The sequence below is a fragment of the Chironomus tepperi genome, unplaced genomic scaffold (genome assembly GCF_022539635.2).
Source record: "Chironomus tepperi strain 1889 unplaced genomic scaffold, CSIRO-AGI_Ctep_v1 contig_171, whole genome shotgun sequence".
Taxonomy (NCBI): Eukaryota; Metazoa; Arthropoda; class Insecta; order Diptera; family Chironomidae; genus Chironomus; species Chironomus tepperi.
Genome location: NW_027226293.1, coordinates 979,461 through 1,005,935, shown reverse-complemented (window position 1 = coordinate 1,005,935; position 26,475 = coordinate 979,461). Strand labels below are relative to the sequence as shown.

The 26,475-nt window shown below is 33.2% G+C and overlaps 1 protein-coding gene across 1 annotated transcript in view; it reads left to right on the top strand.

The window, feature by feature from the left end:
* The window catches only part of side-VII (sidestep VII), a 160,211-nt gene extending 141,873 nt beyond the window's left edge, over positions 1 to 18,338 (top strand). The window contains exons 15-18 of the mRNA XM_070638179.1: positions 12,676 to 12,984; positions 13,133 to 13,315; positions 13,888 to 14,003; positions 16,559 to 18,338. Of these exons, the coding sequence (XP_070494280.1) occupies positions 12,676 to 12,984; positions 13,133 to 13,315; positions 13,888 to 14,003; positions 16,559 to 17,074 (1,124 nt within the window). The 3' untranslated portion in view covers positions 17,075 to 18,338. The remainder of the gene's footprint in view (positions 1 to 12,675; positions 12,985 to 13,132; positions 13,316 to 13,887; positions 14,004 to 16,558) is intronic.
* Positions 18,339 to 26,475: the final 8,137 nt, after the last annotated feature.

Here is a 26,475-nt window from a genome sequence, read left to right as displayed (position 1 = left end):
GGCTGTGTGTGTTTAGATTTTTAAATAAGCATTAAATTTCTAGATTAAATCCACCAGATGAGAAGAACGAGTAAATAAATTATCATTGAATTAACATTTACATAATATTATGGGGATATGACATAAACATTATAATAACTTTTGCGGCGTAGGAAATAGAAGTTATGCTGATCTCTTTTATTTTATAAAAAAAAAACATGAAAGAGAAAAAATATGTTGAATAAATTTTGATTAAAACATTTGATTGGTTTCGAGGGCAGATGAGTAGGATTAGTGGGTTATTTTTGAATAAATTGTAAGGCTTGTTCTTTGAATTTGCCTTTCATATTTGTAAGATTGAATAATGACGTAATATTTGGGTTAGAGAGCCATTCAAGAATTGTGAACAAATATTTTTGGTAGATCGAACCCTTCAACACCTGGAAGTCCTCAAATAAACAATTCTATTTCTGAGTGGATTCGACCCTCTTTTCACCTGGAAGTATTCACAATAAGGATTTTCATTCATAAAACCAATCAATTTGTTCCTATATGGTATAGCCCTTTACCACCTGGAAGTATTCACTTAATTAAACACCCCTGTGTAGTTCGAACCCCTAACCACCAGGAAGTATTCACAATAAGGATTCTTAAAACCAATTAATCAGATTCCTTAATAGATCGAGCCCTTTGCCACCTGGAAGTACTCACCAAACCAAACAATCCTATGAGGATCAAACCACTAACCACCTGGAAGTACTCACCATTAGAAAAGTGTCCGCATACAACACCATCCAATCCTCATGTCCCAAAAAACTCAAAGTGATTGAACAATCTATAAATGTCACAACATTTGCGTTGGTGTATTGTTGTGTTTATGGTTGTCATGAATAAACATGCTGTAACCCAAACAAAAAAAAGCCGCGAGGCTCAACATCTTATGTATCATTAGCAACCATAAAATGATTTCCGTGTGTTTTAAGGTTTCGAATTTCAGCGTTGCTAAGTTGATCTTAAAGATCCAAAAATTGTTCAATTTTCATTGTAAATCCAAAACAAATTATTTTATTGAATTTCCATTGTTAAGGATTGTTGATCCATAGATTTGTCCACGTGTACAATGGAATTAAAATATTATGTTTCTGAAAAAAATCAGTGAGATGAGTGCGAAAAGTGCGAATTTTGAATGAAATTGGAAATTGGTGACAAGGAAGTTCAGAAATATTTGTAACTTGATATCTAATCGAGTATCTGAGATGGCTAGGCTTGAAGATATAGGTTAATAAATATTATTGGTTATTGTATGAATTCCAAAGCTTATTTGAGTGGCACATAGTGGCGAACCGCATTTGGGTAACAATGCCATCAGGTAAGGGTGTATCCAAAGGGAGAGAAAGGAAGGTGTTAGTTGTCAAGCATAGGGTTGCCTTTCTATTAGAGCAACTTTGCGTCTAAACGTTTATGCGATGTCATTGTGAACAATATTTGTGTTAAGGTGCCGTCATGCAGAAGCCTATTCGAGGGTATGGGTTAGAGATCAGGCAGGAAGTTACCCTTATGGCAATCCAATGTAATACGATGTCATGGCGAACCATATTTGTGTCAAGATGCCGTCATGTAGAAGTTTTTTCGAGAGAAAGAGTAAGGGATTAGGCAGGGGATTGCCCTAATGTCATAGTGACTTCGCTTATTAATGTTAATACTATGACTTACCGATACATTAGCAAACATGATGTGCTGTTTGGATTAGAGTCCTACTCAGAGTCAGCTAAGGTTGCTATCTTATTCAACTAAATAGAAACTCTGACTAAACACCTGTAAATGATCATATGACTCACTTCACATCAACCTAACTACACACTCGTGAGTGATTATGGCAAGAAATGAAATAAAATCTGATTAAATATTCGAATATTTTCACACCTTTAAAGTATATTCAGTCTCTATCTCTAAGATAAAGTGAAGCTCTAGCAAACGTCTGAGTCTGAATGAATAAGAGAATTATAAGACTAAAAAGAAGTAAGAAAAAGAAGCATTAACAAGAAAAAAATCAAACAACCAAAGTTTCGATCTCACTCATTTGCCACAACGGTAATTAAAACTTTATAATTTTTCTTCTCTCCATTTTAATCTGATTTTTACGTAATTATAAGGAAATTGGAAGCAATTTTCAGGCTGTTTTAGTTTTTTCCTCTCTTATTTCTCGTTTCTTTTACTTTTTATCACTGCAACTATATCTATCGCTTTCTTGTCTACTTTTATTATATGTATACATAACACTTTTGAGAGGAAACTTTTTTCTATCGAGGAAATACTCGTACCTTACATATAATACAAAATATACTTATTCGTGCAGTATATAGATATAAGCTGTCGACAATTGTTTCACAACCTTTCACTTCCTTGTATCATTTCATCTATCTAATGCTATTTTCTTCTTCATTTCTGCTTAAAACAAAACTTTTCTTTCGCTTCGACTTTTTTTTTTGACTTTTATAGACGCTTGTATACATGCATGTTGATGCCCTTGGAGAAATTTTATCTGATTTACTCAATTCTTTTTGAATTTAATTTGATTCTTGTTTGATATTGTCAGATGTAGGATCTGTTGTGCGTATGTGTCTTTTATGGATGGAAAAATGGGGGCTTATGGATGTCATTTGAAGGACATTCTTCCATATTTTATTGTAATGAAGTTTGTTGATATGATAATGTTGTTTTACATTGAATTAAGGATGGGATATGGGATTAAATCATGTCTTGTTATAGTTTAGAGTTACTTTGAGTGTATAGGCTTTGATATGAGAATGTAAAATGATTATTCTAGTTCAGCTTCAGCTTTAAAATTGAATCTTAAATCTTGATTAGCAGGTAACAGTCATTTGTCAGACATGTGATGTCCGATTGGTCATCCTGTGGACAAAATTAGAAGGTTCTCAATCGAAAATGAGCTGGAAAATGAGATTTTTAAGTTCATCAAGCCCTTAACCACCTGGAAGTTCAAGTTTCAGATTTCTGAATATTGATCAAATTATGATGAATCGAAATCTTCACCAAGAATTTCAAGTTTCAGATTTCTGAATATTGATCAATTTCCTGTGTGGATCAAACCCTTAACCACCTGGAAGTTCAGGTTTCAGTTGTCTAAATCTAGAAATGATAGAACAATCTGTGTTGATGTCCGTGTGGTTCGGGGTTCGATAAAATCCTGAATGTCTGGTCCCAAAGCCTATTTCGCTGCACTCCTGATCCTTATTCTGCATCTAGACACTCTGTTCCTGCGATATCTATGATATTCCGCACAATATAACTCTTAAATCAACAAAAATCAATGTCACAACCTCAACATGACAGCAATACTTCAAAATAAATAAATTTCAATCACTTTCTTCCAAATTCTCCCAGTTTGAACTTCATAAATCCATCAAAAAAATGCGAATAATCTTTCCCAAAGGACCATCTACACTCACTTAACTTCAACAATCTCATCTCATCTGTAATAATGAAACATAAAAAGGAAATTTAATTTTTACTTCTATACTATTGTTTGTACAACTTGCTTATACAATATTTTACTTCCTTCAGAGATGATAATGATGATAACTAGAAAATGAGACACAGAAAAATTCATTTAATTTAAAGGAAAAACAACAAACATTTTTGTCCTATATTTTTTGGGATATAGCATGAAAAAAAGAAGAAAAACAACTTTTTTTTGAGGCTTTTAGTGTTAATGAATAAAATAAGGGAGGTGACAGGAGCACAATGAGTGTAGCAAAATTACATAAGATAAGGTTGCAATTGGATGATGATGATTATGATTATGTTGAGGATGATGAAGTCTCATTATAGAAATGTTGTTGTGTTATTGTGGATGTTCTCAGAAAAAAGAGAAAAAATCATTATAAAGTTTCGTATATCTGACGATAGAATCTAATAATCTGTTCTATGAAGGGATGAGCTTTTGCTGTCATTTGATTGTTAGCTTATGTTTTTGAGATGCTTTGAAGGGAAATTGAATTTTTTTTTTTCGAGAGGAGTTTTTGGCAAGGTTTGGGATAATGTTTGAGGATTGTAGTTCAGGGAGATGTTGTACTAAGAGAGATAGAGATTGAAGTTCCCCATATCTGGATTCTGACTAGGTTGAAGTCAGATGAAGAACCCTTTTTCTAAGAATAGGGGTCTCGTCCCAAAATCCTACCTTAATGCGTCCTCGATCTCAGAGACTCCCGTCTCGTTCTCAGGTAAGTCTTGGACGTCGACAATCTCAGTTTCCCATCACAGAATCTCAGGTTCCCGTCTCGATCTCAGGTTCCCGTCTCAATCTCAGGTTCCCGTCTCGATCTCAGGTTCCCGTCTCGATCTCAGGTTCCCGTCTCAATCTCAAGTTCCCTTCTCAATCTCAGGTTCCCGTCTCGATCTCAGGTTCCCGTCTCAATCTCAGGTTCCCGTCTCGATCTCAGGTTCCTATCTCAATCTCAGGTTCCCGTCTCAATCTCAGGTTCCCGTCTCAATCTCAGGTTCCCGTCTCAATCTCAGGTTCCCATCTCGATCTCAGGTTCTTGTCTCAATCTCAAGTTCCTGTCTTGATCTCAAGTTCCCGTCTCGATCTCAAGTTTCTGTCTCAATCTCCGCTCTCGTTTCGATCTCAGATCGGGATCTGATCCACTAGATTGAAGTCAACTAAGTTTTTGCTTAGAAAACTCGACTCAATGCTAAAAACTATGAGAAATATGGAATCTCAACTCCAAATCTGTGTGGATTGAGAAACTTGATTTAACTTCATATAAAATTCAAGTCATCTTTAAATCCTGTCAAAATCCAAACCAAAACAGCTCCAAAATCACCCACAACAGTCCATTCATCCCACAACGACAATCTAACTTCTCCCAAAATGAACATTCAGCTTAATTCCCCGAAGAAACTAACTTTTTTTTGTCAAATCGACTCGATATTACTTAAGACGATTATGGGGTAGCAGTAAGGATAATGACATTTTCTAATAAATTTTAACGACAGTAATTCTTCGTTCATTTTACTCGAAAGCATGACAACATTATTAAATTTTCTCGACTAGACATGTTTTCTGTTGTTGTTGTTGGGGCATTGACAAGAAATTGTTATTCTGACGTAATTTACTTTAAAGTTCGTAAAGAGATGAAAAAAAAAAAAATTTAGAAATAAAATAAATAAATAAATAAAGCGAACGACGGAAGCGGACATGAAGTAAGCAGGAAGGGGATTGTAATGAACTTACAAGATTTTTTTTTATATATTTAAGAAATCGCATTATGCTTAAGAATTTACTCAACGGATTCGAATGTAGGGGAGTTGTGACTGTAACCGTATCATCATTTATTCTTCTTAATAAGCTGTAAATGATGGCAACGGAAATATCAAAAAAAGACTTTTTCCACATGCCGAAAACAAAAAAAAAAATCTTTAAGTATTTTCATTATTTATTCACAAGAAATCATCATTTTGTGTTTATTTTTAGTGCCTGAACATTTCAAGTGGGTGTATCCATATTTTTTCGAAAAAAAAGAAGCTATTTCTGACACTTTGAAGTTAGCTGTCTACATTTCATAAACAAACATTAGTGGTGGAAATTTGATAGTTAGTTTTTGATGCTTTCAACATTTATTTCTCATGAATGCTTTCTTCCTGTTTATCTTCGTCTTTTTTATTAGTTTTGATGGATTTTTATTGAAATTGTTTTTGACGAAAAGTTTATTTACAAGATTTTTGCTGTCTGTTTAATGTTGGAAAAAAGTTTTGAAAGATTTTTTTGTATATTTTGAAGTGTCGGACTGGTTTTAAATTGTAATGAGGATGTAATTTAGGGAAAATTTACTATTCCTGTTGGAAGGGGATTTCTGTAAATGAGGGCTGTAAATGATATATCATTGGAATTAAGAAGAGTTAGATATGAACAGAAATGTTAAATCTATATAAAGCATTTTGTCATATAGTCGAGTAACCTCAATAACTCAGAGGTAGAAGCATGTATGAATGAATTGTGGGATGTGAGTTTGAGTCCCAGAATCCGTTATTCGGAATCAAATCTTTTCTGTCAAAACAAATCTTAAAACATCTTAAATCTGTTCCCTAAGATTGTCGTGACTCTGGCCTGGGACAAGAGTCAGATTTGGTGAAATCGTGCTTCAGGCCTGACTCATTTCATTAAGAAGCATTTTTATAGATGTATGCTTTCTGGATGCATGTAGAATTCTGAATGCACATGGAATTTTAAATCATATTTGATGGATCATTTTACTATTTTATGGATTAAATACTTAATCAGTGAATTTTGATCCCTGGATTGAAATCCTCAGTAGAGACATTAAGCAACAAAGCACCAACATAAATTCATTACACTGATAATTCACATTTTGTTTAACATTGATCAATTTTGATCATATCTGATTATTTTTGATCATTTTTGAATTATTCTACAAATTTGGTTAATTCAGTACATCTTGAGTTTAAATTTATAGATTTTTTGGAACTAAAAAGCATAAAAATGAATTTTTAACTCTCAAAGATGACCTAATTTAAAGCTACAAGCTTGCTTTTAAAGTGTTTATCGTACCTCATTTTTAAAGTAATGTCACGACGTACATATTCACACTAGTACTAGTACACTAGTAAAGAGCTTTACAAAAACAATAAAAAGCAGAAATTTTCTGGAAAAGATTCAAATTTCAAAATAAGAAAGGAAATCCATTTGTGCCAGAGAAAGAGAAGAAGGGAATGAAATTGCAGCCATATTTGATTTACAATTCAGCACAAGTCAACACAATTGTATCATTGAATTCTCTTTTTTTTGTTTTTCTATAGCTTCACATGAATTCATCTGAATGCTTCCCTATAAATATTCAAAAAAAGCACACCCTCACAGCCATATAGCAGTCAATTTTATATATTTTGACAAAACAATGTTTATTCACATATATTCAAGCACATCAAATTCTACCGCAACTTTTCCATACCTAAAGATTAAATTTGGCATATTAATATTCATACACATTGTTCTTTAGAAACAGCAAAGTAAACAGCACAAGAGAATTTTCCCCAAAATTTTTTTTTACAATGTTAAGAATGAGAACAAATAAAAACAATGAGAAGCTTCGACTGTTGATAAATTCCCACCTCACGCTAACGTAATCTTACATGAGATGGTGAAACAAACAAATGAAATCATAATTTCTTGACATAAACATACATACAAATCCCATCTTATAATGTCAGTTATATTTATAAGAAGACTCTTGAATTTCTCTTCGCTTGCTTGCTGTACATGAGGCATGTATGCGGATGTGAGTGTATGGATGGTACATACGAGATAAAAAGGTAATCTTGGAAAGTACATTTATGTGCAAGGCTTGGCATATGGATGGTGCAATATTGAGGTCAGTTTCTTGCTCATACCTTAGGCTTTAGTTCGATGGCCATGCACGTTGATTGTGATCTATCGACTTACGTGGGATGATGCATGAAACTGAAACAATTACTGTGATCATTTGTAAATTCCAAATGTCAAGTTCAATACTGTCTCTATGAACAATTTCTTTCCAAGAGTTATTGGACCGCCTACATACTCATATTATGCTCTATTTATTATTCATAGCTATTTACTTAAGGCAATACTTTGTCGATATAGCATCAGGAATAGCTTCAGTTTGCATGTCATTTGAACGTAATAAGTGCTGGTTAAGGGCTTTTGGTACTAGTATCCCGGGATTGAGCTTTTGATAACATTTAATTCAATTCCGGGATTCAAAATCTGCTGTAGTGCTGTTAGTGCTTAATATCTTAAAATTCCAAAAATCAACTTTTTTGTTCGGTAACAATTTAAGGTTTTTATGCCGTTTGAATAGTTTATATACTGTTCTGGTGGCTATTCCTTAAATAGTAAAGCAAATAATAATAATTATACTAATTTTGTCAGTCAAATCTTTGTTCCAAAAATGAGCAATTCTAAGAACAATTCAATAATTTTACATTTAAAGCATTAGACACGAATTGAGGCAAAGCCTAGTTTGTTGCTATAACAAGCAACAATATACCATTAGTGTTTTAGTGCTTATTTTGTAACAAATTGTCAGTCTACAAAATAGCAGCTTTTGCGCAGCAATGTAGATTTTCTACGCTAACGACCTGGGTTCAATTCTAAGAAATATTTATTCGAGTTCGAGTAATTACTCGCTGATTTGTAATTAAATTCTTAGAAGGAGACTGTTGATAGAGTAGTGTTGCACTTGACATTGAAAATTGACAAGCGGAAGGCAGCTTCAGGCGACAACTAAAGAATGTAATGAATCACGTTTGATTTGTATGGCCAGTAAAGTTTGAAAATTGACAAATTGACAGTGTTAGAAGATCGAATTTTGATTACTTACTTACTTACTTACATTTCGGGCCGTACAAATCAAGTCTGATCAATGGCGTCCCTCGCTTCGGCTAGCTTGCTGAAGCTGGGACATATCTCTGTCGACGGTTTCTTTCCAGCGTTCTTTGACCTACCCCGCGATCACTTGCCATCTAAAAAGTCGGATTTTAATTGATTTGAATGATGAATTGTTGCCAGCACAATTTCATACCAGTTAAACCACTTTCCCGCGCAAGCTACAACCCTAAATTGTGCCTTTCAGGAGCAAGCAAGGGTATGTTAATGGTTGTAAAAGTGAAATATTATTCAATTAATTAACATTAAAATTGAGAAAAAGAAAGAAATGAAAATAAAAAAAAATCACCGCAAATTTAAAATTGAAATTCTTTTCATTTTGTGTAATTTTTAAATAACAAGTAACAAGAAGAAAGAGAAGCAAGCAAGAATAAAAAAAAACGAGAATTCAAATTGAAATTAAACAAATTAATTATTCATAATTGTAAGGAATAAATTTCCTTTTTTTGCCATAAACTACAAAAACAAGAAATACAAACTAATTGCTTACCCTTGGAACAACAGTGAAAGAAAGAAAAAAAAGCACAAGAAATAATTTATGGATGCTTCTGAATGATGTTGCTAGTGGGGTTGTTTTATATTCGCTCTCATTCACTCATTTTTACTGGCTGAGAAAAGGCGAAATAAATTAAATTATGATGGTTTTTTTTTGTTCATTCTTCCTTCTCCGAATCATAAAAGTTTTTTTTTTGTTCCTCATTCCACGTTGTGTACTATGAAATTTTCTTCAACGCAGCATGTAAGGTATACAAGCGATGCTGAATATATAAAAAAAAAAGTTTATTCTGTTCACTGTTTACTGATGTAATGGGGAATCTTACTCACAGCCATTTTACATTCTTAGCATATTTTAAAATTTCGTTAGTCCATCTATCCATCTGTCTGTCAGGCAGGTAATCCTTTAATTGATTTATTCACTTTTTTTTACTGTGCTATGTGGAATAGGTTATCATTTGCTCCTATATAGTGTGTGTCTGTAGATGTAACGAGGAATGCTGGCAATACAGATATGGAAGTGATAAATGTCTTTTCAATAAGCTACTTTGTCATGTGTGTACATATTTAAATTTATGTACTGAAAATTTATCTGGATTTATGATATCATGCTGTTTCATGTCGTCTTAGATTGTTTCTTGGGAATTTTAAATTGATGATTAATTTTCGTAATGATTTTTGAAAGGAATTGAAATCTTAAATTGGAGAAATGTTTTTGAGGTTAGGATTTTGGACTCAATGCTGAATTTCTTGAAAATGGTGTTTAATTTATTGGATAAATTGCCATTTGTGAAACCATGAAATATTGTGTTGAATGTAAAAGCCAAGTATGACACGTGCAATGGAGAATCTGAACATAATGCAATAGTGCTATGACAACTTAATACTGTAAAAGTTGTAAGTTTAACGTTGACAGAGAAATTTTCTGATTTATTGAATCTGTTAAAATAGAAATGAAGTTCGCGAATAGAACAAATCGTTTAATCGATCATAAATCCGGCTTTAAGACTCTATCTTGGTGCCTGATTTGGTTTAAATTCAGTACTATCCCAGATTCACGTCGGTTGAATGGCGGATTTGGGATCGACTAATCAATCTGTGCTATTCGTGGTTCAATTTCGTATATATGAAGCTAAATTCAGAAAAATCATTGAAACTGTTCCGAACTGAACTTTCATAGGCTGTTTAGAAATAAGATTGAGTGCTTAAGCATTATATCTTACTTAAAATGAGATATACTTGGGAATACTTACTTGATTGGCTCAGTATGATCACTAGGACTTCACAAACTGAAGTAGAGGTCCACTCAAGATTGATTTTTATCAATTTTAAAAGCCTGGTAATGCTATTGAAATACGTGACTAAATTCTTTAGATCCAGGATTGGTACTACGTTGATCCTATTAAGAGAACTCACTTACATAACACGTCTGGCGTTTGGAGCAGGATTCAATAATAGATTGGATGGTTGTAGCTTCACAATGAACCACAAAATTCGTGATCTTATAGAAATATTATAGCTATGCCTTTAAAGTTTTTATTAAATGTCTCAACAGGATGAATGTCGTCAACAACTCTATTTCACCTCGTATTTTAATAAACATCCTCAAAATGCGTTCCCACACTCCAAACTCCTCCTTTAAATTTCCTACCTAAATTTACATTCTGACTTGTTGTTATCATTTTTAAAAAAGCGCAATTTTTTTCGTTTCTTTTTTTCCCAACCATTCCTTTTTTCTCCCTCATCCACAGTCAATCTCCCACTGTCGCCCCACTCATGCTACATGTAGCTCTTCTGTTCTCGCTGTTACTGAACAAACACTGTGTTTATTTTTTTGCCTTCAATGTTTTTCTCAGCATTTTTCGCACATTTGAAATTTAAATTAAAAAATAATAAACCAAATAATGGTAAATTGAAATGAAATTTATGATGAAGATTATGTAAAGTCGTTTTTCCAATTTTTAATGCTACGGTTCCTTCTTCATCAACAACATTCTCACACTGTATCTCTTTTTTTCACATTCAGTTTTACGCTCGAGTTTGCTTTTGCATTATTTGATGGTAATGGCAATGATGTGATGCGAGTGAATGAACGAATGAATGTTATTTGCTATGCGAATGAGGAATGAGTCACTTAACAAATTTTTTTTTTATGACTTCGTTTACTTCAACTAAACTTATTCTATTTCTTATATTTTTTTGTGTGATGAAAATGAGCAGTTTATTGTGCAATTTAAATATGATTATGTATTCACTTTGTCAGACATTTACTGTATCGTATAAGTACTTTATTGCTTTATGAACAAACGAAATGAATTTTTATGTATGAAAAGTTCTCTCAATTGAGGTGGAAAATTCTATGGTAACATCATGTTTTTTTGCAACACTATTGCTTGACTACAGACAGTACATAGTTTTGGAATTTTACTTCGATTGACATTTAGTAAGACATGGATGTTATCTAGTAGAGATGATGTGTAGTCCATGATTATTTGGATTAAATTATTTGAACTTTAATCAAATTTACGCAGAGCAAAACACCTGATTCAATTGCTAAGTAAGAGTTTTCGATGTGTGGATCAGGATTTACGTCGTGATTTACTAAAAGAATGTAACAATCATGGGAATGTTAGCCCAATAACTTAGGGACCATTCACTCATTATGTTACATAAGTAGTATGAAAATGAACAATGGGAATCTGAGAATTTCAATTGTAAAAATCACAATCTCCCTCACCCCCTCAATGTATTTGCAAGGGTACTGCTAGGTCTCCGTGTCAATGGCAAGACGAAAATTTGCCATTACGGCTGATTTCAACGGCATGACAGTCGATGAGGTAAAAAATGCGATTTGCCGCATCTTGTAGCTCGTGCAGAGAGCGAATGAACAGCTTCGGTGTCGAAAACTTGCCAATTTTAACCCAAATCAAGCTTAACACCGACTAAATGATTCATTGATTCATGTGCTGCCCTAATTTAATTCAAATTTATACATGATTTACTAACATACTTAAACTGACAGCAGTGTAATGAACTAACAGTGTTGTTCTGTGCTGTATCCATGCAACTAACTAGATAATCAGTTTCTAAGTGACGATTTCCAATGCAAAACTTCACTCGTATTAATTCTTTTGATTTCATTCACCGAGACAATTAAACTGTCTCAATAATAAGCTACACACATTGATGATGTGCAAAAAAATAGATTTTCTAGGAGAAATTCATTGAAATCAGCAGACAAAGTTTCATAATATCAAGTTTCACATGCTGATTAAAATTCATGCGTTACGTGTTCCTATAACAACCTCTTTTAATTTTATAATCATAATTTCCTCAATCGTACTGATTACAATCTCATATGATTTTACCATAGAAACACACCTTCAATAGATGTGATAATAATCAGTCATCCCAAAAAATTTCATTATTAGCTTCACATACGTTACAATTCTCATATTACATATATAGCTAATAATGAAATTATGTAAAGCATACACAAATTCAAAAGTACAGCTGAGAATATTTTATCAAACAATTGTTTAAGCTGTATGGATTAGCAATATTACTGATTATGTTACAAACTGCGCAATGTCTACAAATTTTATATGTGCTTTCATCATAAAATAATATATTTAATTTCTATATCTGTTCTCTTTTTTTCTGCTTCCATCATCATCACTCGACTTGCTGTATGGAATGAAATGAAAAAAAACCAAAATATATGATGATTGTAGGGCGTCCGGATCAAGTTCACAATTGTACCGTGACAAATATATCCATGACATCCATGAGTGTTCGTTGTTCGGAAGGCTTTAATGGCGGTTTACAACAGCAGTTTATGCTGGAAGTGAGAGATTTACAAACGAATGAATTACGGGCCAATTATTCATCCCCAGTTCCGCGATTTACCGTCAACAGCTTAATGCCAAGCGCAATTTATTTAGCTTCCGTTTATGCATTCAATGCAAAAGGACGTTCTGATCCGACGGTTGTGCAAGCAGCCATGCTTCGAATGCCCGAAAAGCAGCCAACTGGAGAAAAGGGTAAGTACAAATGTGAAAAATTTTTTCGACTTTCTTCCACAATTCCTCCTGTTTTTTTTGTGATTTTTTTGTGGAAATGAGAACGAAAAAAAAAGAAAGCGACAACTGTTAAGGAATCTGATTGCCATACGACATTTTATATTTTCAGTTTTGAATTTCAAAGTTGAGCAACGACCACGTTCTACCTTCTCCTTAAATCCTCTCATTTCAATTGCCATTGGCATTGGTGCTGCCATATTAGTTGGCAGCTGTATTTTAATGATAATTTTAAGAATAGTTTGTGGGAAGCGGAATCAGAGGAAAGACGTACATCACAATACGACAGTGAGAGGTGAGTTGAAGCTTGATTTTAATACTATGTAAATATTCTAGTCGGGATGATGTAAGTGAATGGGTATGGTCTTGTGTAAAGTTAATCTACCGAGTGGAAGAGGTTGTGATTAGTCAGGCAAGTTGCACAAATGTCAAATTTGCGACTGTTCTACTTGAGTTTAGTATATATTTATGAATACAACTTCACTGGCTAGCAATAGGCTAGAGTCACGCGAATCTGATTTAAACCCGACAACAGGTCAGAGTCAACGCCTGTTATACTCGAATCTAGAAAAAATCCATGAAACCAGCTTTACTGGCTAAAAATGGCCAAATTCAAGCTAATCTGATTTAAATCCGCAACCAGGACAGAGTCACGCCGGCCTCGAACTGGATTTAAGAACGACTAGCCGACCAGACCTAGATAAAACGACTGCATCATCAATTTAGCATTTCTTACAGCTAGAATGATGAAAAAAGTTACCAAAACTTAATACATATCTGTACATTCCTTACTGCATCCCCTAACACTCCATATTGACTATCCAAATTTATTACACATAACTAACTAATCTTCTCATTCCCATCCAGTGGCATCGCCTGGTCCAAGCATCAAAAGCTGTGGAAGTCGAGAATACGATGGAAACGAGAGCGATGAGAAAAATCCTGATGTCATTCCCGAAACCATCGAATCAGATCAAGATCAAGTATGACATAATCTCCTTAAATCATTCAATTGTTCACATCTCTTCCCCCTATTTCTAGCTTTTTTCATGCTTTATTCACATCTACACAAGTTTGAAAAAAAAAAATAAAACTTTTTTTTTTTATTTTGTCTTCCGTAACGAAATTTAATTTTAAAGTTATTCAGCATAAAAGGAAATGAATACAAAAAAAATTGTTTTATTCAGTTTATGTGCAGCCTTACAAAGCTGCGAGGTTTTTTTCCAACTTGTAAATTTCATTAGTTCAAAATAAGATTACTTAAGTGAATCTCAGCTTGAACACAATTTTGCCCATAAAAAAGAGGCAGAGGTTGAGATGTAAAACTCGATAACAATGTGATTCAGGCATTATTTTTTGATACAATTGTAAGTTTCAAGCAGACACACACAAAAAAATGCCTTTAAAAATAAAGTAAATGAAAATTTATGACCGTCCAAATTATCTTCTATGGAATAAATTTTGATGGATATTGAAAAAGTCATAAAATCTATTTTATGGGCAATTTTACAAGATGTTTTCATGATATTCAATATTCTGGTATTGTGTGTCGTGTATTATGAGTTAGAGGAATTGGAATGTGGATGAGATTGCTTATTTCATGCAGATTAGCTGCTTAAAAGATTATATTTGAGTCTTGTATGTCAAAAGTCATATTTAAGTCATAGATGCTTATTTAAAAAGCAACAGAAATAATTTTACTTACTTCGCTGGCCGAACAGATCAAGTGAGATTCATGGCCTCCATTAGTCTGCTCCTGAAGCAGACTCAATCGTTGGCTACCTCTTGCCAGTTACCAATTCTAAATGTGACACTATCTCTATCGACAGCTTCTTTCCATGAGTTTTTTGGAATTAATTATTATGTTTGCAAAAGATGAACTGACTGCTCCAAGACTGCTCTAAATATTTGAGAGTAAGCCTTAGCCCTGCATTACTATTAATTCATGTCTCAGGAATAAAGCCTGAATCTTCAATGATACAGTCTTAGAGTGGCCGAGTTGCTAGACATACTTACTTTGACTAGACAAACTATTCAGTACTAGATATACTTAGATCACTTGTGATTCATGGCCTCCTTTAGATGGTATCGAAAGCTGACTGTCAATTACCAATACCAAATTCAATATTGTCTGTATCGACAGCTTCTTTTCAAGAGTTCTTTGGCCATCCATGAGTTAATAGACATAAAATCGATAATTCGCAGCCTATAGTTCTAGTGATGTCCAATAGATACAGCTAAATTGAACTTACTTACTTGCTTCTTCACTGTCATAGCTATGGAAAATGTTGGTCGATTGATACTAAGTTCTCGGAAAACTAGCTAACGTTCAGTCCTTTTGAAACGTTGCCGACACAGTTGTTCCAAGAATCAATTAAGGCCTCTTTTAGATGTCTGCTTTTATTTTCCATCCATTTAACCCCATTTACAAGAATTATATTTTCTATGTAAGCATCCGGGAAAAGCTTTTGGAGACCATAAACTGTCCTTAATATATATAGTGTATCCCAGTTATTCCCTGGGGGCTTATCGAACATTCAATCACAGACACAAGGTTGAATTGGTTGATTGTTTTGTAATTTGGCTGTTTTGAATTTACTCAGCAACTTAACCTTGAATTAACAACCATAACAAGGGATTTTGATCATTGATGACTTTTTCAGACAATAAATCCAATAAAAACCCTTATTTCATCATTTTTCAAATTTCGAAAGTCATAGTAATTTAACACCATTTTCATTCCAAGAAGGCCTTTAGCCTCAAACTTATAAAAATAAGAAATTTGATTTAAATCACCTCAATTCCTAGTAACAAACTTCAATTCCTAGTTACAAGACAGCAACAATCTTCAAAAAAATCTCAAAATATACCAAAAAAATAAAGGCAGAATTAATGTCTCTCATTAATATCCTCATAGAAACTAAACTAATTTATTAAAGAAAAAATATATATTCAACATTAAATAAACATTCCGCATTCCATTCACCTTATGACAGCAAATTGATCATCGAAATACAATTACCGAATGAGAATATATAAGACACAAAAATTTAATTGATGATAGTGAAAAGAATGCCAATCTTTCAGGTTATTAATTTGACTATAAACAGAAAATATAATTTATGAAGCAATAACTCATATTATAAACAGATAGATCAATCATATCTCTCGTTTATTGATTACCGACAAAAACAATATCCTTTAAATATAGACAGGCAGACATGCAAGAAGCACATAGTAATCACTAATGAGATAAAACTGCGCCGTTCCAACAATGATGAAATATTTCCTCTTATGATCATTATCGATATATGTGTCTCTCTTATCTCATTCTTTCTTCTTCATTTCATTCTTTATGGACTGTTGGACTTTACTGTACGGAATAAAAAATTTCCAATTGAATGCATCCCCATGTCCATGTCGTTTATAATTTTCTTTCTTTTTTTTCATTCCATTTGTTCATCTTCAATGTATGTTATTTAATGTAATGTCGATATAATTCATTCTATAAATTCTCTATTTCCATTTCAACTCACAGGTGGAATTCATAAGACGTCGTCAACAACAACACATATCAACAATAGACACAAGCAGTCCTAGTCGTTTATTATTAGCATCAAATGCTTCATCGAATAGCAGTTTTGTACCAAACAGCAACATACAAATTCATAAGACACATAATGCAATAGGTTATTGTACATTAAGGAATGGCTCATTGCATGGTCAAAATCAAATGCGTGATCATGGTGGTAATAGTATATCAATGAGTCCTGTGCCAAAATCATTTCAAAATCCATCAAATACATGTACATTACCACGTCATCATAATAATCATTGGCCATCATATGCTGGTACAATTGCTGGTACAGCAGTAAGAAATATGTCACAAACAATAACAATATCGCAATCACAACCACCGCCACCATCGTGTATAGCGATGCAAAGTCTCGGACCAAATGCACGACCGAGAGTATGTATAGGACTTGGACTTAATCCCGAGGACGATGTCGAGACACCATTAATGCTAAAAAGGGAAAGTAGTGTGGTGTTATAGCAGGATAATAGAGCCGTTATTGATGATACGGCACTTTAAAAGTGTATTTGAAATATTTGTACAGAAGAAGTGAGTGAGTGAGAGAGAGAGAGAGAATAACGATAGATAGAAAATGTGAAGACCAAGATGTACTTACTTCCATTACTTATTTATTAACTTACTTACAATTGAAACATTTATTACAAAAAGAACAAATCGAGCTAGCAAAACGACAATTGTGCTAGTTTATAACTACTTATTAAATCAATGAACTGATGATCTTATATCCACAATAACACATTGTACATATGTATCGATTGGCACACAGGACACACATCTGCTATATATATCGATCTTCTCTTCTCCATAACCACTTTTCTTCTTTATCACTACACAATTATGTTACAAAAAAACTTACTTTTTTTTATATTCATCGTTCCTTATTTTTTCCCACTTACTTTGTTTCCTTTTTAATAGCATAAAAAAGAAATTGCATTTGATGATGATAATGATAATGTGAAAAAAAAACCATTCGTATATAGGAAAAAATTTATATATAATGTATGAAGGAACATTGGGGAAAAAATATGAAAAATGGATTTGTCAAAATTTGCTGACATACAAGCACATCTGCATGCAGGCATACTTACACATTCACACACACATTCTATTGCGTCTTTTTGGGGTGGGGATTGTTCATGATTGGTGTTTAGGAAAGCTTGAAGTCTACTTGAATTTTGTATTGACTTCAAGCTCTGATGTTTAGTCAATTTTTAGGAGTAAATTAAAGGGTTATACGAGGTTTTAGGCTCAAAATGAGATGAAATTGATGCTTAATGCATCTTTTTGAAGGTTACATCCCTAACACTGAGAATACTCACCTAAATTAGCGTACTCATGAGTAAATTCTGTCAATATAGTTAAACATGTTCAATATCGTGAGTATTCACATTAAGATGATCCTTGTCGATTCGGGCCTATAGAAATGTAATTAATTAATAGCTCAAAATCTAGTCCAAATTTTAGATCTATTTTTGAATAAAAGGTTTGAGTACAGGGTTCATCAGATAAGCTGTAATAAGCCTTGTAATGCATATAATCTGTAGCTACAGATATTATGGTCTAAGCAGCTAAAATAGGGTTTATTTCTTAGTAAGCTAGGAGAATGTTCATTCGATTGATCATAAAAGTGACTTCATTCGATTATATCTGAAGACTGACTTAATTATGAAATATTGTTCAAAAATGATACATAATTGATCACAATATTTAATTCTTTGTTAAAATGAGTCCACAGCAGCGTAATGTGTCTAAAGATCGATGTCCCTAAAGACGATTTGAAGGTTCTCAATACCGAGACTTCAAGAAATTTCAGTTCTGGTCTCGGTCTCGCTCTCAAGTATTTCTCAAACCCGAGACTTTGGGAATTCGTATGATTTTGGATCAGAAATTGCAAATTTAGGAACCTAAATGCTTAAATGAACAAGATAAGACTAAATTTGTCGATTCTAAGTGCATTTAACCTCAACTACCTAAACCCTATTGCTAGATGATATTCAAGCAAACATCACTTATGAACAACCCCCATACAAAAATATCCCAAACATTCAATTTTTCATTTTTTTTTTTCACACAAGCAAAAAGAAAAAAATTTTGGTCATCAATTTTTAATTCATTTTATTTCTTTCTCTCACTTACTTTATACATTATACACATAATTTTAGGATAGACGATAAAAAAAACATACAAACCCGAGTGAGATAGAGAGATAAATGATGAGAAAATGATTAGTATTAATCTATCGATAAATAAAAAAAAAATGAATTTTTTTTCTTTCCTTTAAAAATGAAAATTGTGATAGATAAAATAAAAAGTTATAAATAATATAAAAAAATAGGAATTTGAAGAATGAAAAATTGTTTAGCTGTTAATTGAACTCTCTCGATCCTCTACATAAAAAAAAACGATGGTTTTGGGGTAAATTTTGTTGAGCGAAATTTTTAATGGAGAAAAGTTGTTGTTGGTGTGTTTATTATATTGTTTTGTTGAGTTTTTAGTTTTTTTGTGGGAAATGGGAAAAAGGGTTTTGTTGGAGTTTTTTGGAATCATAGATGATTTTGATAGTTTGGAATCGTGTTTAAATTTGATGAATTTTCATGCAAAAAATTTAAAGTTCAATTGAAATTGGGGCAAGAATATAGGGTAATTGACCTTTAAACTACCAAATGGTACATATCTGATGTACCTAGAGCAATGGTGGACAGCCCGTATGCCTCCAAATATTTTTGGGAATGCAATGAACCGTAAGACGTGTGCGGTCTCAATCGACACTAACCATCAAGGTGTCCCATAAAAATAAATGATCTTCCACGACAAACCTATAGTAAATTTTGAGTATATTGGTAAGAATACCATGAGTATTCTTATGATCTTCTTGACCAAAGGTAGAGCTTGAAGTTGACTCGAATTGACTCCACTTGGGAGAATTGCATGGACTCGACACATTATATGCACATTATATGCATATTATCTGCATATTATCTGTATATTATCTGCATATTATATGCATATTTGTGCATATTATATACATATTATGTGCATATTTTGTGTATATAATATGCATATAATATGCACAATTTTGCACATAATATACACATTTGTCTTTCAAAATTTCCAAAAAAAAATCAAAATAGGTGGATGATCTTAACTGGATGTTATGATGAGAGTGACTTTTTACGTCGACAGAAGTTCTGTAGAAAATTTTTCATAATTTATCAAAAAAAAAGTTCGCACATGCCCAGACTTGAACCCATGACCTGAACCCATGACCCTATATCACAATAACATTAACTTTAACCGTTGCGCCATTAAGACTTAACAATTCATATTTGAATGATGGCAAATTTTCATATATATAGATATATAAATATTTATTTAATATTTTATTTTAATTATAATAAATATCAAGAAATTTTACTTTTTTATTTTTTCACAAGATTAAAGAATAGATTTTAAGTTAATATTCATTATTACATCAAAAAATTTGTATGAGACTATATACTTCACAGGAAGAAATTTTAAAGTCTTCACTTTAATTTTTCCTTTTACAAAACATTAACGAAGAAATATCTTCTTGTGAAATATATATTTTCATTAAAAAATTTCTAAGAAATCGCGCATAAAATATGCGGGTCCAGAAAAGTATATATATAATGACTGACTACAGTTTATAGTGGGATCCGAACCACTTGCAAGCTCTGCACATTGCAAAGACACGAGTACGTCATAAGACCTGATGTACCCTGCAATGTACCTAGTTACAATTCGTGTGCGCAAGATTTCGTAATGAAAGTCATCCAAATACTAGTATATCCTTGTATACCTAGCAGTGGAGACACATTGTGTGCCAAAGACCTCAAAACTCCACCCAACACACGAACCGAGCTTCATAACTAGAACGGTGAAATGGAAAAAGAGCTTCGAAAATTAGACATGGCCTGGGATTGAACCCAGGACCTTTGGCACGTGAGGCCAACGCTCTACCATTTAGGCCACTGATGCCATTTCACCGCCAACTATACCAGAAAAGTATAGTTTAGCCCAAAGTTCGTACATATAATGTGCATATTTCGTACATTTAATGTGCATATTTTGTGTATATAATATGCATATAATATGCACAAATATGCATATAATATGCAGATAATATACAGATAATATGCAGATAATATGCATATAATGTGCATATAATGTGTCGAGTCCATGCAAGACAATCCTTGCGTTACATTAGTGAAGCTTAGGTAATAGCCAAAGGCTCTGAATCTATTGCTGGCTCTGGTATTGTAGCTAGTTCTGATTCTGTTGCTAGATCTGACTCTGTTGCTGGCTCTGACTTTGTTGATAGCTGTGACTCTGTTGCTCAATTTGTACAACTTTGTCACCCAGTATTTAGAAATTCTCTGTTCGCAGATTTACCCAAATCTAATCAATTCCCTTTAAACCCTTCAAAAATGCGCTTCAAGCCACACCACCCAGTGACTTTTCAAACTTGTCATCTTCTACACTTAATATATGTTTCTTTTTTTCTGAATTGCCAATTATGTGTAGAAGAAAAAATATATATATATTTATTTAAGTGATAAATCTTCGTTACTGTTTCCGTTTCAGCGATGAAAAATGAAAATTTGATGAAAAAAAAGTCATTAAAAAAATTTTTTTTCAAGTAATTTTCCAAGAGAATTAAGTTTTACAAGAAATTTAATTTAATGATTTGAAGACTTAATAATTACCAAGAACGAAAAAACGAGAATTATTTTTAAGCATCGCCACTAATTAGACGATGGAAAAAATATTGAAGTCATTGGGATAAATCTTGTAAAATTAGGACGTAAATTCGTCAGTAATTCTGTTAAATTAATTTTTGGAATAATTATAATGATGATTATTATGGCTTAAAAGTTTCGTCAAAAAAAAATTGTTATTAAATGAGGATTATTGTCATTAAGCTTTTTAAGGATAATCATTTTAAAGCTTCACATTGAAGTGTTCACATTTATTTTGATATATTTTGAGGAACTTTTGTACTTATTGATGGAATTGTAAAGGCTTATGACTTATTTCCGAATAAATCCAGAATGTATTCAATCCCGAGAAACACAATGCAGTCGATATGGTGAAGCTATGTCGCTATGTTGACTGTTTGACTTGACTTTTTGGGTAATTTATCAATTGTTTATTCATGCTCTATTTGTGTTCCAATAATTTTAAATTGATGGTATTTTTGAATAAGTCGTCAATAAGGTTTCATAGCCGAACAATACAACATGTTCACCAGGGTGCCGAAACGTCGACGTTTTATCAGAATGACGTTAAGTTGCCCTGATGACACCACGAGGACCAGTCGACTGATCGACATTATTATGGAAAACTAGTGGTTCGAAGCTTGTGTCAATCATGAGAGCTTAATCCCGAGCTACACAAATGATAAAGGCTCCGGTCATGGTTGCTTTTCATAACAGGCTTTTTATTGCAAAGTCAGAAATATCTTGACAATCAGCTAGAGTTTGTACATTTTTAGAATGCAAGAATGAACCCTAATACACTCTACCGCTCAAATTTCAACTCAACAGTTTACAGGGGGGATTCGAACCATCTTTATGATGTCAGTACTGCCTATAGGATTCAAACAAAGTCTGTGAGCCGCTTATTCACTACATATGATTCGAAAAGGTCTACAGAATCATTAATCCAACCGAGTCTCTAACTCATGATCGCTGGGTCGGTGTGGCAATAAAAATGTACCACAGTACTAAACCATTCGGCCATAGAGCCACTTCGACTCACATAAGCTCTCAATCTGTCCATATCTTAGCATAATAATCCATATCAAAAGTCAATCTCTCAACCATCCTTCAATCCATTCCTTAAATATATTTAAAAATCATTTACCAATTCTCTACAATGAGAAGCTTTTATGGCTACAAAATCTGCTACAAATTTCTTAATGTTTACTTCCATTCTAACCCAAAAAGAAAAAGGCTTTTAATAAAACTCTCGAATGGCCACATTTTCAACATTTTCGTAAAAAGACAAATCATTTGTCAATTTGCTAAAAAAGAAAATTTTCCTTCAGTCTCTAATTAATTTTCAATTAGTTCCTTAACAGACTCACGCAAACAAGTCTAAATGTGTTTTTTGCCATTCCTTTTTTTCTCCTTTTCTTTGAAAAACTTCAAAGCTTCTCCATTTATTTGGTATTCCATAAAGTTTATAAACACAAAGAATGTTTTCGTATTTTTGCTTCTTACTCAAATAAAGCAACCCCACTTCCCCCTCTCTCTTTATTTTGGATCGAAATAACAAAGAAATGGAAAAAGAGTAAGGGGAAAAGTGAAATTTATCCCATAACATTACAACAACAAAAGGAATGAGAGAAGGAAAATATGTAAAAATAAATACTTATTTATATAAAAATTGATTGGAAAACTTTTATGTAGAACAGAAAAAAAATATAGGCAAGTTGAATGGTCACTGGAAAGTGGGTTAGGATGTGTAGTTTGATTATTGAGGATTTTGTTGAAATGTAGCAAAATTTTGAGGTTTTTTGGAATTTTTAAAGAATATTTTATATCCTGCTATAAAAAGGATCTAGTTACAAATTTGGCCAGCAATAGAGTCAGGTGGAAGGAGTTTTGTAATAATCTAGGCTCGAAGCCGAAGCATGGTTCCAGTAAATAAGTAAGCTACACATTAAAATTAAAGGATTTCATCTACTTACAACTGGATTAAGAGTTGATGTTGATCTAAAAAAGACTTATAAAGAGTCTAAGCCAGAACCTAGATACTTGAATGAGCCGAATTTGGGCCTAGTTGTAATAAAGGCAATAATTTAATTGCCAAACTCAATTAGGGACTAATATCTTAACTTAAATAGTCCTAGAAACCATAATATGCAAGAAAAGATGCTGCCGGTACTAATAGTCAATACTACATCACTGTGGAGTTTAATCAGAGTGTAATTTGGGGTACCGAACCATTTAAAGGCAATTCTGCCAATGCGAGAGTTAAGTGTCTATGATCGATTGAAAAACAACATTTATATTGAACACCTGTATCATTCTTTCTGAGTGCAAGTGTGTTCGAATCCCATCAGAAGCTGATCTGTCTTAAATTATGTAGATTGTTGTCGCTATGATCCAGGATTCGAATAATTCAATTACAATAATTCCGTAACAGACAATGAGCAAACTCACTAAAATTAGTGTGCTCAGTTTTATTAGCGCATAGTCATAAGTTTGTCTGTCGAGATTACAATCACAAAAAAAGAGACTTTGCGTTTCGCAACACACAAGTTGAGTTGTCATGGCCAGAATAGTCAAAAAATATCCAAAATTCGACTTTAATTCTTTGTGGTCGAGCTCGAGCCATTTCCGAGTGGACAAAAAATACTTTAGAACTAGTCATCAACTGGACATTAACTTGTCATCTGCTAGTTATAACGTATTTTTGTTCATAGAGGATTATGATAGGTTGGCCGACATTCTAACCACTTCACCACTGCTGCATTTTGGCAACTAATATTCCAAAACCACAAGAATAACGATAATTCAGACATACTGTCAAATTTACCCCCAAAAAACAATCTAATGCATCTCCAAAAAAACTAAGTTCAAAAAATATCGAGAAAAAAATCAGAAGAGAGACATGCGAAAACTTTTTTTTTCCTTCCACATAATGTTTATTTAATTTGATTTTTGGTGATTGAAGGTCTTTAATGGTCTGCAAAAAAAAAAAAAGATGAACGGAAACAAAAACAATAATAGAAACATCAATAGCAGACGAGAAAAAAGGAACAAAAAGCATGAAAATTTCTACAATTAAACACGATGATTCCACACAAAAAAAGAGAGAATATAGCAAATGAATTTGAAGGCGGGAAAGAGAGAGTGAGAGAGATATAGCAGCAAATTATTGTAAAAATTTCAGCACAGATTGTGTAAATATATATAAATATACAGAGAATGACAAAAAAAAACAAATGTTGTTGTACATAGAATAAAAAAGTAATTTTCCTTCTCATACTCATCCGAAAATACGCTCAAAATTTTCATTTTTATACGTGCCAAATTAGAATTTGGTTAATGGTTTTCTTACTGACTTAGACATTCATTCCTTTTCATACACACACATACACACAAAAAAAATCCCAAACTTTATCCATAATTTAATTTATTTTGATCAAAAAAATTCTTAATTTTGTTAGGCTCGGTAAGCAAATGTACTTTATAAAGTGCGTTTTAAGCACCATAGACATTTCAAAATAATGATGATGAAGTCTCATCGCCTCTTGCTGATGGTTCTGTTAACGTTGTGGTGTGACTTGGAAATTGAATAAATGATAAGCAATGCCGACACCCTACACCAAAAATGATGGCTGTTTTTTTTTCGGAAACTCATTTTTGGATGGAAAAACATTTATTTAATGACGATAAAATTTATTTGAAATTTTATGGTTTTTGTGGCCGAGCAGCACATACTTATTTACTGGAACCATGCTCCGACCTTTGAGCACCTGGACACCAAGTGGGTCCAACCAAGGGCAGTATAGCAAGCTTGTGTTTCTCCCCCCGCCAGAACACTCTTCTGTTTTCAAAGTGTGTGGCCTATCCAGCCATATTTACGAGCAGCACATGGTAGTCACTTGCTCTTGGGTGCAGGTATGTCAATTTGTTCCCGAGTGACACAATTGAAGAACGCTACGTCACGGATACTTCTAGTTTTCCTTGCGGATACAGTTATTGACATCATATGGAAGGTGCCGTCATTTGGCTTCCTCAAGGAGTCATTTGGAGCTTCCTTGATGGAGTCATTTGGCTTGTCCAACGAAAGCGGCTTCTATTTGGTGGTAATCAATGTATCAATGCCTAAGACTTAAAGGATCTATGCTGAAGCTCCCGTCATTTGTGTCATTGTGCCCATGAAAATACGAAAAGATGCCATAAGTGCATTTTGACAGTTTGACAGCAAACAAGAAAATTTGCCACATCGTGCTGTTCGGGACATGTTAAACTGCATAAATTGTCTATAGGATGTGCTCCAGTTATTCCTACACATTCTATAACGTTCACTTACAGGCATTTCAAAGCAACAATTCCAAATATTGCATCAATTAGTCACAAAATTCCAATATCCCTTACTTAAAACCCACATCCATAAATACCTGACAATCAAATCCAATCCCTTCCGATTGAAAAAATTCTTCATCAATAACCAACAAGCAATCCCTTTGTTGTCATTTCCAAGAAAACTTTTTTTTTCCATCCACAAATCCCTAAAAAACTTTGCAATTACAAACTGCGGATATCAAGGAGCAAATACTTCATTTCCTCAACGGAAATTCACTGTCAGTAAAATTTACACAATGATGTTGAAATAATGATCGACACGAGCACGGCACCGAGTTTGCTTACTTTAATTTTCATATTTTTTTATACATTCGACTAACGCACACCTGACAAAAATACAATATTCATCAGTCTTTATAGACTCGCAATGAAAACTTCATCATCATTAAGCTGGATTGGGGGAGAGAGAGAGAAAAAAAATTGTGTACAAAAAGAATGCGAGAATTTCATTTTTTTCAATCACCACGCACATTTATGATTGTGGCTCAGTCGTTATCAACACATTGTAATTACAAAGAACCATGCTTATTATGGTGATTATCTGCGGAAAAAGTGTGTATGGATGTCGAGGGATGTTGAATGATGATTGAGGCTGAAGCTGCAAGAAGGTGCAAGATCCAGAGGAGGTCTGATTTGGTCAATTTCAAAATGAAGACAGATCAAAACTAGAGTGTGAAACTGATCAAAATGAACAAAAAATCGATCAAAAATCATCAAAATTGATTAAATTGTGAATTG